The sequence below is a fragment of the Cyclopterus lumpus genome, chromosome 6, assembly GCF_009769545.1.
Source record: "Cyclopterus lumpus isolate fCycLum1 chromosome 6, fCycLum1.pri, whole genome shotgun sequence".
Lineage (NCBI taxonomy): Eukaryota > Metazoa > Chordata > Actinopteri > Perciformes > Cyclopteridae > Cyclopterus > Cyclopterus lumpus.
The window spans coordinates 13,828,575-13,847,749 of NC_046971.1; the positions used below are offsets into that span (position 1 = coordinate 13,828,575).

The 19,175-nt window shown below is 38.5% G+C and overlaps 1 protein-coding gene across 1 annotated transcript in view; it reads left to right on the top strand.

Annotated features, from left to right (window-relative positions):
• The first annotated feature begins 7,796 nt into the window (after positions 1-7,796).
• LOC117732029 (voltage-dependent calcium channel subunit alpha-2/delta-1) overlaps positions 7,797-19,175 on the top strand; it is a 56,126-nt gene continuing 44,747 nt past the window's right edge. The window contains 4 exon segments of the mRNA XM_034534636.1: positions 7,797-7,885; positions 12,383-12,464; positions 12,907-13,005; positions 13,007-13,021. Coding sequence (XP_034390527.1) covers positions 7,797-7,885; positions 12,383-12,464; positions 12,907-13,005; positions 13,007-13,021 — 285 coding nt within the window.

Sequence of the window (19,175 nt, forward strand, 5' to 3'; positions counted from 1 at the left end):
CATATCTAACAGAGGGAGAGATGTTTTTATGTTTACCTTGATCATCAAGTGAAATGTGTTTTCTTCATATGAGAGTCATTATTGTAATTCCCGAATGATGTTTGTGATTTGTGTGGACATCAGTGGTCTTGACGTGTTTAATGATGGAGGAATGCATCATGTTTTTGTCTTGTAGTCTTTCAGTTTCATGTTAAAAGAGATCAAAAGAAACAGACAGATGACCTTTGCTAGGGGGTGAGGTAAAACATGTACAGCACTAGAGACTGTAGATATCACACATGCAGATTACAGAGCCTATAGACAACCACATTGTACAATGTGATTGTTGTATAATATACATAGACTATATCTAAATACAATATACACTATAAGAGTTGTATTCTTGTCACTAGATTATATATAATAAACTATAAACATATGATCTTTATTTGAGGCTGTGGGTGGCGTACTGACAATCCAGTAGGCTACTTTAGTCTATGGTGTAGGCAGTCTTAATAGCCGTTATGTGAACGTGGACCTATGTGAGCTAAAGGGTGTAGCTCCTTTAGTCCTCTGATCACACTGATGCACCATTAGATATCCAACAGGGCTGTGATGGATGACACATTTTAAAAGTCAAGGTCAATAAAGTGACATATTGCTATTTCCTTGGCATGCTATTGTGTAAGGCAGGTTCGATTTACAATACAATGAACCGTATTTGTGTTTCAAAGTTGCTGTGTGGAAAGTTACATGCCAGTCACAGAGGATGACGAGAGTTTATCCATCTGTGTCATGTGTACGACATTTTACTTTCAGGCTGTTTCAGTGTAGTTGATCAGAGTGTGCTGATATTTATTTCTGTGTAGCCTATAATGTAATTACAGTGTTGGAATGAACATGTAATTCAAGTTGTGTCAAAACCATAAGTGGGTCTGCAACTGTCATCACCTCATTATGAAAGCTCTGATTAGTAAATGGTCTGAGTTTTACCGAAAAAATATCTAAAATCAAGAAGAAAAATGACACGGTTCCTTTGTGCTGTAAAACTCACTTAGTGTCAGTGACTCCCACAACACAGTGAACCAGCCTCTTTCACTGCCTGTGACCAAAAGACTCACTCAGGTCACTGGGGTTCAGTCATATTTAAGTCTCAGTCCTAATGTGGAGCAGGTGACACATCTATTCATCTTGTAATGTGTTGCCATATTTACAGAATGAAATAAATACCATCAAGTGACCCTCATAACTAGTGTTGGTGTATTTAGACATATCACAGGGCTGATGCAATTTTTTTTAAACAGAGGAAACGACAGATACACTTAGAACAAGATGTCACTTAAGTCTTAGAGCAAAGGATAAAAAAGAGAATAAAATAAAGAAGGTAACGTGGTTGATCTTTCAGATAATTATTTTGCTGTGCCAACTTTTATTTTTTTAAATTCCAGACACATTGGTTCTTAACTCTATGCAACAGAGATGTGTTTGAATGCATTTGCTTTTTTGGGGAAGCAAATGTTATCTGTGAACATATGTTCTAAAAATATATGTCTCATAGAAAACAACTTTAATTTGTATATCCCTAAAAGAAAATATTAAATATATAGATTTTTTTTACTGATTTTAATATAAATTGTTTGGAGCTTGTGCACTTTATTATTATATCGTTTTTTTTTTCTTGTCTCATTTTAATTGTCATGACATGCAAGATTATGTGTTTTGTGTGTCTGCACTGAAATGAACTGAATCATGGTATATGTGTTGGCAGAAAATATTGTGATGTGCATTTCGTATCTATGTGGCAAAAGAAAAACAAGCAGACAATGCCTGTAATTGTGGATCCATCCATTTGTTGTTGTTCTGAGGGGTGTGAATGTGACTCAAGTCCTTTGACATGTGTACATAAAGTGTTTATTTTCTACAAAGATTGAATGTTTATATTGTCCAAAGTTTGAGCATGTGAGTGTCTAAAAAAATCACAGAAGACTAATAATTGTACAGCAATGCGTGTCTGTAGTTGTATAGGGGAGTTGACTGTGTAATCAAAACATGTGCTGTCAACCAATGACTATCTGTGCAACCACGTCCCGTAAGCGGCTGAAACAACTCAAAGGGTAAAAAAAATCTATTCAACTTCAATAGTTGTCTGAGACTTTATGTTTTGGATGTTGCATGTTTTGTTGATGGTTTGTCTGTATATTTTGCCTACAGATTATGTTTAAAAAGAGAAAGAATATGTATAGATTTATCTGTATGCTGACTGTAAAGAAATATGCTTGTAAAATTGTCTTGGTTTTCACTCAGTGTAAAAACAAAGAATCTAATGTTATGGTTTTGTGGTTGTACACAGGATGTGTTGAGATATTATGCAAATTGTGCTGTAAAAATCAGCTGTTTCCTCTGAGTCTAAATAATAAATATTAAGAAGAGCTATATTACACATGCAGAGTTGAGCTTTTTTTAAATTTACAAAACAGCATTTTGAAGAATGCATACTAACATCTGTGTTCTTACATAAGGATCAAAAGGACTTGTTGTAGTATACATGGTGCGACTGTGGCTCAGTAGTGTGCAGGGTATATTACATTACATTACATGTCATTTAGCTGACGTTTTTATACAAAGCGACTTACAATCATGTTATATTCATACACTGTAGACACAGCTACAGGGAACAATGTCTTGCTCAAGGACACATCGACTAGGGCGGGGATTGAACCTCCAATCCCCTGATTGAAAGACGGACCTACTAACCACTGACCCCCAGTCGCCGTGGTAGATGTGTCCTTGGGCAAGACACATCACCCCAAATTGCTCCCGTAGCTGTGCCTACGGTGTATGAATATGTGTATGAATATTAACTACTCCTGACGGTCAGAAGACTAGATAAGCGCTATATACAAGTACATTTACCATTTAGAAGTACATTTACCATTTACCATATACAGTGTGCTGTCTGGCACTGTGTCATTCTTAATTATAACACCAGATGGTGCCAAAGTAATGCACATCATGGTTGTTTATTATTATACAGGCTTATGTAAAGTAAGAAAGTAACCTCTCTTCCGCATTTCATATTTTTTGGAGGTGATCGATTATAATTTATTGATTCAAGGTGCTCATGGGTACGTGCATTTTGTTGTTAATCTTCTACTTTCAGTGGACCCTTGTGCTCTCCAAATTGTCATCCAAATGAGGTATGCAAAAGTTCACAATAAACAACTTTAAAGATACACTTGTATTAGTTTATTAACTGGATCCCCATTAGCTGACGCCTTAGCGGCCGCTAATCTTCCTGGGCTCCACAGAAAGGACAACATGTACAAAATGTGCAAAAGATGACGTGAAACAAACAGTTACAAATAATACAAACAGAATACTGAAAATAATAAAACATTTTTAGAAATAGTACAGTCAGATACCGAGTGCAGTCGAGGACTAGGATGTATATTGTGCAGTGCATCCGTAATGTAGTTAATGGCATGAGGTGCGCCTTTAATTGTTTTTTAAATGACAGTTTATTACCTGTATGAGTTATATGAGGAGGTAGTACATTTTAAGCAGTAATCGCACAACAAATAACTGTGTGAGGAGGTTTGTTGGGGTTGGAGGTATCAAGTGACCTAAACTAGCGTTCCATGTGTGATGGTTATGTCTGTTACATGTATATTGTAACTGATTGAAGAAAAATTCAAGTGTCTGATTAAATACTACCTTTCTGAAAAACATGAGAAGGCTATAGTGAAGTTTAATTTCCACTGAGAACCATGACAGGCGAGAGTGCATATAGTATTAGTTCTTATTGAACACTCGAGTGCTAATCTGGCAGCTCGGTTTTGAACCAGTTGTAGTTTATTTATGTCCTAATTAGTAGCTGTTGACTATATGAATGGACAGACAGTATAGCAGGTGACAAAAGACCAATCACTGTTACACCTGACAAACAATAGAGAGTGTTAAATAAGCAAAGCACTTTCTGGTCATAGATATACCCCCTCCCCATTAAGGTCCAACACTCCACCCAGTAGTTTGGTCTTCTTGACCTGTACGATAGCCAAACTTGACATTGACAGGTGACGCTGTGTGTCACCATTGAGCATATTCCTTGAGCCAAACACAATACTTTTAAATGAAATGTTCAGGGCTAGTTTGTTCACTTGTTCACCCAATCAGACACTCTCTCCGGATCCTGAATGGTCAGAATGGTTGCTGTTACTTTGAAGCATTCCTATACATTGTTGTGTCATCTGCATACATTGCCATTTTGGCATTCTTAATTGACAAAGGGAGATTCCATTCCATTCCATTCCATTATCCGAACCGCTTATCCTTTTTAGGGTCGCGGGGCGCCGGCAACATTCAAACTCCACACAGAAGAACTGCCCAGCCGGGGATCCGAACCCTCTTGCTGTGAGGCGACAGTGCCTAGCCACTACGCCACCATGCAGCCCACACAAAGGGAGGTCATTTGTTAAAATAGAAAAGAGTAACCCCACAGCTAAACGTATCTACAGTCTGATAAACTATTATAAAAGACTCTTTGCGATCTCTCAGAAAGATAACTCACCATCCAAGAGAGAGCCATAATGCTGAATCCATAACTTTCAAGTTTAGTCATCATAATATCATGGTCTATTGCATCAAGCAGAGATGCATACAGAGAGACAAACATATTCTTACTCCCATTAAATGATGCAGTCTATAAAGTGCTTAACAGCTTTTTAACAATTATGATTTATTCTCAGTAATATAGTATTTAATAATTGACGCATTTACTCTTTTATTCATCTTTCTCTCTTGAAATTACACTCCATAACACCATCTCTATCAGCTTTAACTAAAAAGACTAAACAATCTGGTTCTAGCATACTTTGCATTGCTTTTTCTTTTGTTTAAAGTCAGTGCATTGACAACTAGAACCATACAACAAGTCCATGATTGTTCATGTCTTCATTTCGCTGTAATATGAAGACATGACTACTCTGATGCAGAATTGGCTCAAGCTAACACCTGAAACCTGTTGTAGAGAAGAGCATCCTGGGCTCACATTGGTTGTATCCCATGAATCTCGTATTTTAAAAGGACAAATGTGTCACGATCTGGTTTGGGACTTGCTACTGTTCCTTGGCTACAACACTTACATATGACGGACAGAGTTATGCTTTGTGTCAAAATGTATTAATAAAACGGTTTCAAAACAACTAACTGGAACTATAAAGGGTAATAATATTTTTCAGAAATCCGTCCCTTACTTCCCTTTCCCTTACTGATATCCTTACGTTGACTCGGGTAGTCACTCTCCTAAAGTATTGTTCAACGTGACCGCCATTATTCATCTTACAGAACCGATTTAACGTTGATTTAGCATTAATGAAACTGAATGAAAGTAAATAGGCAATTCCTGAATTCAAATCACATTTATTTTATTTTTTTCTAGCTTTCCTGTTCCCTGAGAATAAATAGTTTTATTTATTCATATTCATTTAGTAGGTTAGATTATTAACATTGTTGGGTTATGACAAAAATGGTTTCCAAGTCTCGTATATGTGGAGTTATTTCAAGTAATATTTAGTCCCTCACATGCAATTTAGACGTTGCTATAGTTTGAGAATTGGTTTGCATTGCTTGCATTACTGTTATAAAGACGTTATGGGTGTTCAAATATATAACAGAACAAGGGTCTTGAAGATAAGGAGGCAAAACTACTTTATTCATTTACTGTAAGAGTGCAACTTTAAAGCATAATTATGTGAACAGCAACTGATTCCTATAACTTTAATAAATGGCCTCTAGATGGCAGTATCCTCTATCAAATAACCTGATCCTTAACCAGTGATTATGAACACATTATTACCTCAACATCATTACCAGAGATGTCCATGTCAACAAGTGGTTCTTAATATCAATAATGGCATTACTGTATGTGCTTATTCATTTTGGAATCATTAATATATTTAAATAAAAGTAATGTTTTTATTATTTGGGAATTCCCAGTTTGCATGGAGTAAAAATGCAAGACTTTAGGGCAAAGCAGGTTATTCAATTTATATGTAAAGAGACACTTGTAATTGTATAATGGTTGTACATTTGAGTTATGTTACCTACATTGGTGTCTCAGGCTTTAGGCAGAGATACACTGTCTGTCAGGGTCTGTCTGACAGATGTCATTAGTTTTTATTCTGGTCTTTTATCCACTTCAGATAATACATTAGGAGAGGTGTAGCAGCGCAGGCATTAGTCTGACACCTCTTCCTATTCAGGATGTAGTGTGAGATGTTCCCAATATTGCAAAGAAGGCTGCATCCTCTCCACTCTGCTTTTTCTGTTATGTTCCTCCTCTCTCTACATCAGTTCTCACCATTCACTTACTTTTCTCCATCCCATCAGCAGGTGCATCTCTTCCATTGCAGGGGAAATGAGTGAGAAAAGTGTATAGCGAGTAAGAATGTGGAGAGGGTGATGTGTCAGCGAGTGAAGGGATGAGAATAGTGGACAAGGAGGTGTAGTGTAGTACAGTGAGAGCCAGAGGAGAGGTTGGGATGGGAGAAACAAAGAGAGAAAATGGAGGAAGGGAGGAAGGGAGGGTGCGAGGACACGATAGATGGTGTGTGGTTGCCAAGCAACGATTGATAACCAAATCCCCAAGCATCTTGCTTGTGCTACCCTTCCCTCCCTCCAGGCCACACACACACACACACACACACACACACACACACACACACACACACACACACAAACACACAAATACACACACACAGTAGATGTATGCTCTATTAAATGTTATGCTTTATTAAATTATTTAATCAAAGTGTTGATGCTCTTAATTTCTAATGATAAAAACTGTGATTTTATACATTATCCTGCAGTGGTGCAGGAACTTATGTTTATTGATACATGCATGTTAGAATACGCAGCACATATATCTGCAAATCCAATCTCATAAAACAGATATGATTAATGTTACTGATATTTATAGGGCTATGTGCTTTGCCCATAAGATTTTACACTATGTGTGTGAAATCAATAGATCTCTCACACTAGCACTGATTCCCATGTGGGATAGTTTCTCTGCTCGCTGCCACTCATGCTCCTATGACTGATAGCGACTGGCAAAGATTGTGCTATCAAAGCCACTAAATTCTCCCATCTCTCCAGGTTGAGGGAATTGAAAGGTTGTAGACCATTTTAAAGAGCCAAACCCGCATCTGTATTCAGTGTGGGCGCGCTCCTGTGTATGATACCTGTGTCAGACCCTCCTTTTAGCAGGTGTTTCTTTATAGGGAGGTAAAAAACTAAACAATGTGTTGCTCCAAAGAGGTAATGCTGTACACCTTGAGAGAAGAGAAACAAATATAGAGTGATGCATTTTCAACCAAAACAAATATCTTATTATTAATTGTGTAATGTTTTGTTATTACCACTATTAGATATAATAGGCTAGATAATTGGGAGAGGTCTAAATTGAATTAGGTCAAGTCACTGAAGACTGACACAAGTCGAATTGCAAGTAAAAAGGAGCATTGGGTGTGAGGTGAGTGAGAGTTAGCGTGTGTGTGTGTGTGAGAGAGAGAGAGAGAGAGAGAGGGGGGGGGGGAGAGAGGGAGAGAGAGAGAGAGAAATCCAGGTTCACCTGTTAGAGCGCCGGATGGCTGGGTGAGCAGATTAGAGGTGTCAGGGTTCGTTAATCCGGGAGGGAGCGACAGACTGCCGCTCACGCTGCTCGCGCACACCGCTCCCACTCATCCGCGGGGAAGGAGAGCGGCGCACATTTGGTGTTGATGCGCGTCGTGGAATTTCCCCCCCCTTCTTTTTTTACAATGGATACCTGCAGGGTACGAGCCTGGGTGTTCCTGGTCCTGTTATGGCAGGGCGGCTGTTTGGCATCACAGTTTCCGACACAGCTCATGTAAGTACATCCCCTGTAATCCCATTTCGAGCAGTTGCTGTTCTGGTCTGCGGACTCGTGCTCAAGTGCTCGTGTTGTAGAGACAAGTCGCCCATTAGGCTAATGAGCCACTCACGGTGTGTCGGTGGGTTCAGTGGGAGTGGGATGGGCAGGTCGTTTCATTCATGCACCACTGGTCATCTTGAAGGTAGACACTGATTCAGTTCTCCTCCCGGATGCTGGGTGATGAATCTTGGTTACTGTAATCAGCAGATCTGTCTGTGGCAGCGGAGCTCTGTGAAGTTGTCGAGGAGTTACAGTGGAAGCCACTGGTCTTGTTCCTTCTTGTAAAATGACCACATGTGCCTGTGGCCCTTAGGGATTTGGAAGAATCCTGTCTAGTCTTTTGGTATAATAAAATAGTAATAATAGTAATAATAAAATAATCTTCTGCTCTCCAGATGTGGCAGAATAGTATAGGAATAATTTGCAAAAATCCGATTTTGTTAATGTTCCTTTGCTTTGATGTGTAATTCCATACAAAGTTATCTTGAAATCCATGTTCACAAGATTGTTCACATTTTTAAGAGCCAGCCCAACAGTCATTTTGTGACCATATACATTCAAGGAATATTCACATATAATTCGAGAGTTTGAGTGATACAATTGATGGAAAATCAACGTTGTAACCATAAACACAATTGTATCAGTATTTGAATCGATTCAAGACTCATCAATCTGTTTAGGAAAAAGAACAGACTTTAGTTCTGACGATGCTGAAAAACACATTTATTTACCAGGACATTTCTTAAGATACATTATCCGAAGTGGCAGTGAAGAGTAAAAATTTCCATATATTTGTACAGTTACCTGCATTGTATGTGTACAACACAATTTGCATTTAAGTCATTTGTATTCGATTTTTACTTGAATTAAATGTTTGACAATAGACTACAACCCCAACTCTGGCATCAGACATTTGTAATATGTTGACCCTCTCATTTATATCAAAGTGGACTGACTATTTATAATGCCTCTGAGTGCAATGCAATACAATATGATGCAATGAATGTGATATGATATGATAATACGATCAGAAGAGATACTGCAATAGCATGCTTTTGCTGTGAGCTGCATGAGTGAGTGTGCCACAGGTTGGACAATTATCATTGCTCAAATGTGGATTAAGATTCAGATCACCAACAAGCATTGCAAATCTAAGGTGATAACGGTTGTAAGAAAAACAAAGGATTCTGCTGTACTGGTCAGAGTGTGTATAGCAAGCTATGTCTTAGGCTATAGGAGGACTGAATTGGCCACTATGAGTATGAGTATACTCATACTCATAAGTGGTCAATAGGCTACACAATGTGAGCAGAGCACCGGGGTTGTTTTGGTGCATCACTGTTGGTGGTTACACGCCTCATTCTGTTTTGCTGTCTGGACTTCTGTCTTTGCCTCTGTACTGCTGGGTAATTAGACTGTAGTTTAGCCCAGCCGCCCACCGAGATACACACGATGGGCCAGTGTATTAATCTAGTGCCAAAGTTATGACATCACAACATCTGTCTCTTTCTTTCTTGTATCATCTTTTTGTCTGTCTTTCTGTTTTGCTCTCATTTGCTCTTCCTGTGTCTGAAAAACAATGTAGGGCAGTGTCTGACCCAGTTGCCATTTGTATGTGCGTTTGTATGTGTGTGTTTAATTATCCAGCGTTGTACCAGAGGCTGTAGTAATCAAAGCAAGCTACCAGAGCAGGAAAAATTTGCTACTTCAGCTTAACAACAACTACTTTATTAGTGTTTACGCATCTCTAAACCACCATGTTGTTTCAGACTGACTTCACATAGATCCACCACGACAGGATGTAAGGCCCCTCACCTTATGGTATTTATGAAGCATTGGCATTAAACTAGGTTGGGACCTCAAGGGATGGTTAGAAATGCATGATTTAAGAACGATGAGTTAATGTTCAGAGACTTTTCATGCCAATGTATAATACATTTGACCTTTTAAAGCAAATTAAACAAAGGTATTTGACTGCAAATATTCATAAAAAAGCAACAGGCATAGGACTTTTGAGAGTAGCAAAAAAAGTCTATCCAGATTGGATGTGCAGAAGAACTCATTACCCACAAACTGCATCACAGCCTTGGTTGTCTCATCCATTTGTCAGCACCTGAGAGTTTTTGTTATAGAGATTTGCACTGGTAGCCGTAGAATTCACAGAAGCTAAACTCTGGAGAGACGTCCCTCTGCTCCTCTGAATGTCAAGTCCCTGGAAGAACATAAACACACACGTACACACACACACACACACACACACACACACACACACACACACACACACACACACACACACACAAATTAAACATATAGACTCTCACTCACAAATGACTTGTCAATACTGCGAGCAACACCTTACAATACGTTCAATGTTTGCAGATTGGGGGACAAGGAAGGGTGAGGCAGAGCAGAGGAGAGGTGAGGATCAAGAGAAGAGAGTTCCTGAGGAGTGAAGATAGTGAAAGAGATGCAAAAAGGAGGAGAGAACTGGCAGTTTCTCAACATCTCATGCATAGTTGTAGCTAATAATAACTATGTAGCAAGTATCATAAATAATTTGATTTAATTAAATGTACAATAACAGATAACTGTAAGCATAACATTAATATACTATATACACATATAATAAATAAACAATACACGTAGGTGTACACATGAGCATTATCAAAGAGTAATTATAAGTAGTACAAAGTATAGCCTGTGACCACTGAACACAAGGTTTAGGGTTATTCTGGAGCCTTTGATCAAATCTCATAATCTTCATATTTATCAGCAGAGATAAGTTTCCAATGAACATCACCATTTAAGCCACCATACATTAGAAATAATGGGAAATCTACAAGCTCATTATAATTGGGCACACTCAATCTGCTGATGAAGATCATTTGCTATGCTCAAAAGCCCCAGAACTGCTGGCAAGATGACTGGTATCATCAAACAAGTTTCTCCACTATTGTTTCTCCAGTTTATTAGAACTGACCAACAAATTGAAAAACAAATCTTGTGTTGCTCTTATGGTTGGATCTAGCACCACTGGTCCATTTAGCCCCTGTTTGCAGATGACACCTGAGTACCCAAACACCCTTTTGTGGCTCTAAATCCCCCTAACGTACATTAAAGTAGCTGGATCTATGTCACATAACCATAAATCCGAGCCAGTGTTTTCCTGAACCGCTAAACCATCTGATTTTGGGAATTACGGGATAGCTTCAGAATGATTGCTGACCCTGCTCTAATATTCCCATCTACCCTCTCTTTTCCTAAACAATTTCAAACTGTGCTATCCCCTCTGGTATTCCCACTTTTGAAAAGTGTCTCATCTTTCTCCACAAGCGACTTGTTCGGTATTTTACCCATCCACTGTGGATTTTGTGTCTCTGATGTATCTAGACCCGTATATATTTTCTGGCCTGTGGATCTTATACCTTTCTCTCTTATGTTTTCATTGTATCACCTCCCTCATCTGTATTGAGCCTTGATGTTTTGCACACAACATGCCCGACACTCACATTACTGCAATGGCACTTTTTGAGAAATATTTTCTGGGTGAGAGAATACAATCTCTTTTTGCCATTGGGAGGATCGCAACTGAGTCTGTGTAGTGTGAATGCATGGCAATGAGAGCCTCTGTATCACATGCCAACCTGTTATCATTCTCATACAATATTAATGGGTTTTGTCTCAGTGTGCCTGATGTGGGTGTGTTCATGCATGGCCGTGTATATGGTGAATTAATGCATCCACATGCACAAAAGTATTTTTGATCCTCCAAGCCTCTCAAACCAGATGTGCCTCTAGATGCGGTCAGATAATTCTAGTATCTGTGTCACTTAATGCACAATGTCTTCGGTCTTTGACATTCTTTTCTCGTCTGTCTCTATCCGACAGCCGCTGTAAAGGCAGAATGTGATTATACTTTGTCATTATATTATAACAATTGCTGTGAGCTTATGTGGTTCTACAAGATGATTGGAGGTGGATGAGAGGAATGTATAAAATTCAGTGTGTGGCACTGTCCAGCTGGAACTGATTTCCCCTGAGCTCTTATACAGAGATAGCATGTTGGTCGTGGCCACCGCCCACCTCATCGCCTGTCCACTCACATCTGAGTCAACATTGGTTGACACTTATCCGATTGTCTGTCATCATTTAAAATTCTCTGAAAGTAATTGTATTGGGTGATACTAAATTTCACGTGTTTGATCAGACGACATTGTATTTGTTCCAGATATTTGATTGGTGGACCATTTTTGCTTGACCTATCAGAGTGATTCTCTTTGGCCTTGTTTGATTTTACACGTCCAGGTGGTAGTGTTAGACAATAAACATAAGGTAACTTGATTGTTGACAGTTTATTTGGACTTTGAAATGTTTTGTGACGTCTCTTTCCAAACTGGTTACATTTCAGATACAAGATTAAGATTGGTTGTGTGCTTTTGCCTTGTCCCATAGGATTAAAGAATGGGTTGAACAGATGCAGAAAGAGCTTGTAACCCTGGCAGACTCGGCCACAGCTGGGAACAGCCTCACTCAGGTATAAACAACACATTTGTTTACTGCTATATTAATGCTCTGAATTTAGTACCTTTAACACTACTATGAATGCTGTTCATCTGTACACATGACATCTATTGCTTCTGTCCATCCGGGGGAGAGAGATCCTCCTCTGTTGCTCTTCCTGAAGCTTTCTTCCCTTTATTCCCTGTCAAAGGTTATTTTTGGGGAGTTTTTCCTGATCCGATGTGAGGTCCTGGGACAGGGATGTCGTATGTGTAACAGATTGTAAAGCCCTCTGAGGCAAATTTGTAATTTGTGATATTGGGCTATACAAAATAAACTGAATTGAATCTCCCACATACATCAATTGATCAAGGAAGATGCTATATTAAAAAAAAATACATTTTCAAACATGAGAATTTGTTAAATCATCAATTATGTGTGGGATTTTACACGTTCACTACTCTCTTTCTGTCTAGATTTCTGAGAACCAACACCTGTATACTGTGGAGCAAAATGACGCAGAGGAGCTGGTGGCAAGAGCAGCCAGGAAAATTGAACAGCTGCTGCGGAAGAGGGTCTGCTGCCTTGGAGGTACGAATCAGTCCACTTAGAGGAGCCAACTGTCAGTTTGCAATTTTGACTTTGGTTTTTAAAACTGTACAGAATGATAGCTCCATTAACCAGGACTAGGAACATAAGTTTCCGTCTGCCTTCTTGTCAAGACATTGTAGACTTGAATAAGTATATTCAATAGCCAAAGTGTATGCGGTGAATCATGTGTTCAGTCCACTATTTGTTTCAACTATTGGAGACTGTGTTCATTTTATCAATATTTATTGAAAAGCAACAACAACAAAAAATCAAATATTGAAGATGCAATGTATTAGTATACATCTTTTGGACATGGTGACATTTGTGACATTAAATCAAATCAAATTAAATATTGAAAGAAATTAAATAATAACTTTGCACATTCTTATTACAATGAACAAGCTTACTTCGCTGACATGCATCAAAGTTGTAATACTGAATACATCTTTAAAATGCCATACTTCTATTTTTTTTCTATTCTATTTTATGGATGAGATAATATAGTTTTGATATACTGTAACAGCAGTGGGTGAAGCATGCAAACAAAAGAATAGAGAGGGGACTGAGATCTTTCTTTCAAATGTGATAATGAGAGCTTTGACCCTGGGGATGTTCCCTCTTCCCCCCCTTTCAACCATTTTTTACTTAGAAATGGGTCAGAGATTTTCATCTAGAGTTTGAACAGTTTTTATACATTGAGAGTTCACAGCACCTCTTACTCTGCCTTTATAAGGCATCACCATTGTTGTCTTATTAGTAATGGAGAGAGAGTATTTATGAATGTCGATAAACACAACTCCTGCCAAGTGTCTGTCTTGTGTATGGTAAGTAAACACTGGTGTTCTTATCATTTTTCCGAGTACTGGGGCCATAAGATGCGTAAACAACAAGGAGAAAATTGGCTTCAGTGCATTATCCAAGTTATAGAAGAGAGATGCTTGTGTGGGTTGTGTGCGTGTGTTTGTGTGTGTTAAGGGTAGGTGGTGGGTGGGGGGTGAGCTGGCCTGATGCTGACAGACCATTAAACCTTGGGACATCGATCATTCTCACATTTTATTGTGTCATTTTGTGTCATCCTCACCTACGTGTCACCTTAAGGCACACTGACATTTCTTTTTCTGTCCTGAGATGCATGCATTGGGAGATAAATGGAAGAAGGGATGATGTGAAAGATTGACAAATGCATGAACTTGATGGATACATGGAGTGACAACAGATAGAACGAACGGTCTAGTTGTGGGAGTCTTTAGGACTTCCGGGGTATAACACATAGAAGTGACACTAAACTAGAAACTAGAAACCATCTTGCAATGTGATTGCCGCAGCACCAAACCAGACCAGGGGGATGTAAATACCTGGCATAGCGCTCAAAGTACTCAAGACGGTCCCTGTAGATTTTATATCTGTACTTTGAGCTGATTTTTGCTGACCGATCGTCTAAGTTAGGGGTTTGGCTGTTTAATCAGACAGAATACAAGAAGAGAATCTTCATTCCAGTTGGGAGATCTTTTCTTCTTGAGTCTCTTTGATTTGATGTTGGGGGTGACTATTAATTTCGATATAATTGAAAAAATCAACACACTTGAGTCACTTTTACTCAGGTGTCAACCACTTTCAAACTTTTATCCTCGCTTTGCCTCTCCATTTCTCTCTCTCACCCTCACATCTTTTCATCATTCTGGATGACCTATGAAGGGCCACAGTTTACCTAGCCACAGGTGTGTTAAAACAAGTGTCTGTGTTAACGTGTTTCTACTCATGCTCCCATAAATAAATGTGTGACACTTATTTATGGAAGCATGGAAGGATGTTATGCACATGTAACATGCATTATTAATGAGTACTTGGCTACACACTGTTAGGAGAGATTGCTTTATCAAAGGTTTTACAATGTATACAGGCACTTCATCTCAACAGGAAATACACACACACACACACACACACATTCACACTCCTGCTGTGATGTAACGCATAGTGGCTATAGTGGCTCAAGACAATTCCTATTTTCGCTCTCTGGTTCGCTATTCCTGACCAAATAATCATTAGAATCATCACTGTTACTTGTGGCATAATGCAGCTTTATGCTAAGGACAGTAATGGGTTGGTCAATTATCTCCATTGCTTCACCTATTAAGTTAATTTACATATTAATTCATTTTTATTGTAGGCCACACATGGTACTCTATATATGCTTCGCTACTTTACCTTCCTGCAGTGAAGTCCATTGAGTGTCCTCTCAGCTCAGTCACTCGTATATCTGTCAACACAGAGCACTCACTCTAGAGGCCCCTAGTTTCCATTGTTATTAAAGAAACATGTTATGTCCGTAGGTGATGACAACAGACAAACTCCTACACACATAGAAGTGGAGCTGTGCAGTAGTCATTTGAAAACATACTTCAACTTAAAACTGTGATCAGCAGTTTATATTTGCCGACATTGGGCAATAATTCATAATTAGCCTCTCAGAAAATTATAATTCAAGTGGTCTTAGTGAAAACTAGACTTCTGCTTCTTGACTCTCTTTTCAGGCTTGAGAAAATTAGCCTGTGAAGGGAGACTTTGGCCAATCACAGGTCATTTCAGCTAAAGGGTTTTCCTTATGTCTGTTCTACAACAGCAGATGCTTTTGCACATCCCTTCAGATTCTGAAAGCCGTATTCAATAGTTGAATACCCTGCAGGAACAGTTATTATTCCAGCCTTGGCCATGAGTACATGGTCTACACTGTAAAAGGAAGACTGACTTCAGACTATCGGCAAAGCGTTTCACAGAGGAAGAGTAAATGCTGCTAATAGTTTAGCCTTCTGCTAAATCTAGCTGGCTCTATTAGAAATCTATTAGCTATTAGAAAACTATTAGCAAGATTTTCTCTCCATCTCTAAAGTGCTTCGCCAATATCTCACAAAAGCCTTTAGTCATAGATTGTTATTTTAAAGAGAGAGAAAGAGAGAGTGAATGTCTCCTAAAATGTGAGAAATATATTCAGACAAGACAAACATACTTAAACCAGCTCAGCTCTTAAGTCTCTGGCTTCAGAGAACTGGATGAACTAAACTGGTTCCAAACTAAGAATCCTACTAGGAGAAGTAAACACAGCACATTGTCGCACAACCTGAAGGACAGTGAGTGATCAACACATACACACACACAAGCAAACTAATCCTTTTATTGTGTGTCAAGAAACACAACTGTGTTTTCTTTTAAACTCATTTACTGTAGTTATTTTTACTCTGTTATATTATAATTACCTAGCTATCACTTGTATGTTGAATTGTATATTTGTATGTTGTTATCTCTTAATGCTTTGGCAATACTGTCTTTGCATTCATTCCAATAAATCATATTGAATTGAGAGAGAGAGAGAGAGAGAGAGAGAGAGAGAGAGAGAGATAGAGAGAGATAGAGAGAGAAAGCAGTTGACCACATAGTGCATGAGTGTGATGTGCTGGAGGCCAGATCCAATTACTTCAACACATCTCTCCCTCCCCCATCCACAGCCTGTTCTCGCTTGGTCTTGCTGCCTATGTACACTGTAATTCCTTATTATATTATAAGTACTTAATCATTGATGCTTCAGAACTGTTTTTCAAAAGGCAAACTAATAAAACACTGAAGACAGAAATCCACGAATGCTCACAGACCAAGATTCACAGGTCCACTGTCCACCACTCAACTGCTAACCACCAGCAGCCATGTCTGGTTTATCCTCCTTTTTTTAACAATCCGCATGAAGTGAGTCTGTGTGTGTGTGTGTGTGTGTGTGTGTGTGTGTGTGTGCGCCACACAGTATGCCTAACATACTTGCTTCTGTCATTATTACTTTCACAATATATTTTGATATTGTCATATTCAGTAATGCAGGTAGGTCTCAACATTCACAGTCATTGCAACATATATATGGTATGTTATAATAATAATAATAATAATAATAATAACAACAATAATAATAATATTAATCCTAATATTACTCATACTAATTAATAGATCTCAATGGCATATAGCATTTGCATCAGGTGATAAAGCCATGATATTGAGATGATATTTACTGACACCATTTTACTGGATAGGATAACATTATTACTGCTATAGAATTGCATAAAATGTCTTCGATATTAAATATTGTCTGAAATGTCTACATTGAAATCCCAATTACATTACAGATTTGAGTTATTATCCTTAATGCATGACTAAAAGTTAGTCTATTACTCTCTGTTACAGAGAATCTCAATGCCAATACCCATATTAACATTCAATCTTACAACATGTAACAATGTAACAATGTGATCATATTTCATTTTCTGCTTCTTCTACCCGGTAGTATTGTCACACTAATTGTTGTTTTTAATTCTTTGTACCACCCTGGATTGTACAAATAGGCTTTCCCTTCTATATTTGACCTTTATGTCTACATTTAAGAGGAATATTAGGTCAAATAAAATGTGCTCCAAATAACTGCAAACATTTCCAATTACTTTAGATTAGAAATATATACTGTAAAAAAGATACAGTAATCTTTTTTTTCCAAAATTGTAACCACATATAATATCTGCTAATTTATATATTTTAAGGGTTCTCATCTTCAAAATTCCTTATGTAATGCAGTTCAGTTCAGTTAACCAGTTCCCTTCATTTAGAGGCGTGTGTTAAGTGTTTGGTGTTTTATTTGTGCACGTGTTTAACAGTCTTGGGCCCCAGGTGTTGGACCATATTTGTATTGATTCTGTTGCCTGCTGTGACATTGTGATAATAATGAGCACAAGATGCGACATTATGATGTTTTCATGTGTGTGTGTGTGTGTGTGTGTGTGCCAACGTAACACAGTAATGAACAGAGGCTATGATACGATCAGAGATATTCCAGTCTCCAGATGTTACTCAACCTCCCATATCTGCTCTGATCATGTTAAACAGTCAAGTGGTGTCTGCATGTGTTTGCATTCTTGTTTATGTGTGTTTGTGTGTGTGTCTGTGTGTGTGTAAATGGGATAGACAGTGAACGAGAGAGAGAAAGAGTGAGACATAGTTATAATATATTTAATAAATAAATATATACATTTGATATGTATATTTTTCAGAATTATTATTGTGATCCTAATAAGTTATATAGTACAGTAATCAAGATGTGACGAGGTTAATGGTCTCTCTCAACGACAACCCACGGGAGCATTGCTGGCCTCTGACACTGTTCCCATCATGCCTTTCCACATTGCTTTGTTTTTTTAAAGTTTTGCCCTCCCAGGAAATTGCAGCAATTTAGATTTTATAAGTCTCACTTTTGTAATCAATTTGTCTTGATACCACCTACGGAAAGGGCACCCAGTGTAAAGGAGTCATACACTGTAACCATAGACTGTAAACAATATGGATATAGTCTCTGAGACATGAGCAATAGTTTTCTTGAGAGCCTTTGTTAAGCTCATAGTGGGTCGCCGTCTCGCCAGTGACAATTTACGGCTAATCTAAATCTTCCGTTAGTAAAACAATGTATTAACCACTGATGAATCCTTTAGTTGCAACTTATAAATAATGCAGTCTTAGAAAGTGGTCCCTTTCTCGTTTTCCCTATTGAATTAGAAGAGTATCAATGTTTGTTTTGGAAAGAAATCCAGCAGATTCCCAGTGAAATCTGATCTGGTGGCACAAACTATACGTGTTCTGTAGTGGGCAGTAGAAATACGCTGTTACGGCCTTTCTAGTGTGCCTAGGGGTACACAGGGCGTAACATACGGCTTTCAAAAAAGGTGGCAAAGGTGGAACAAAGGCGGGTGAAATACTTAAGGAGCAATAAGTAGCATTTATTGACATAGATTAACACAGATTTTACTCAGCTTGCCTCCTTTTCTTTTCATCCTTGCACTTCTCTGATTCTGTCGCCCTCTCTCTCCAGTCTACTGTATCTTCCCTGTGTCCAGCTCCTGGCCTTTGTCACTGTTCTCGGTCCAACTGGAATAGGAAATCAACCTTTCCTTATCTCATCTGTCTCTCTTTTAACATGCTCAGTCATTTCTCCTGTGTCTTCCATCTCCCTCAAACTGTCCTCTTTACTACTTTGTGCTCTTTTGTATCACTCTTTCTTACCCTTCCTCCAGTCTCGTCTCTTCCTCCATTTGAGTCTGTCCATCTCCCCTATTTTCCCATTTCCTGTTTCTCC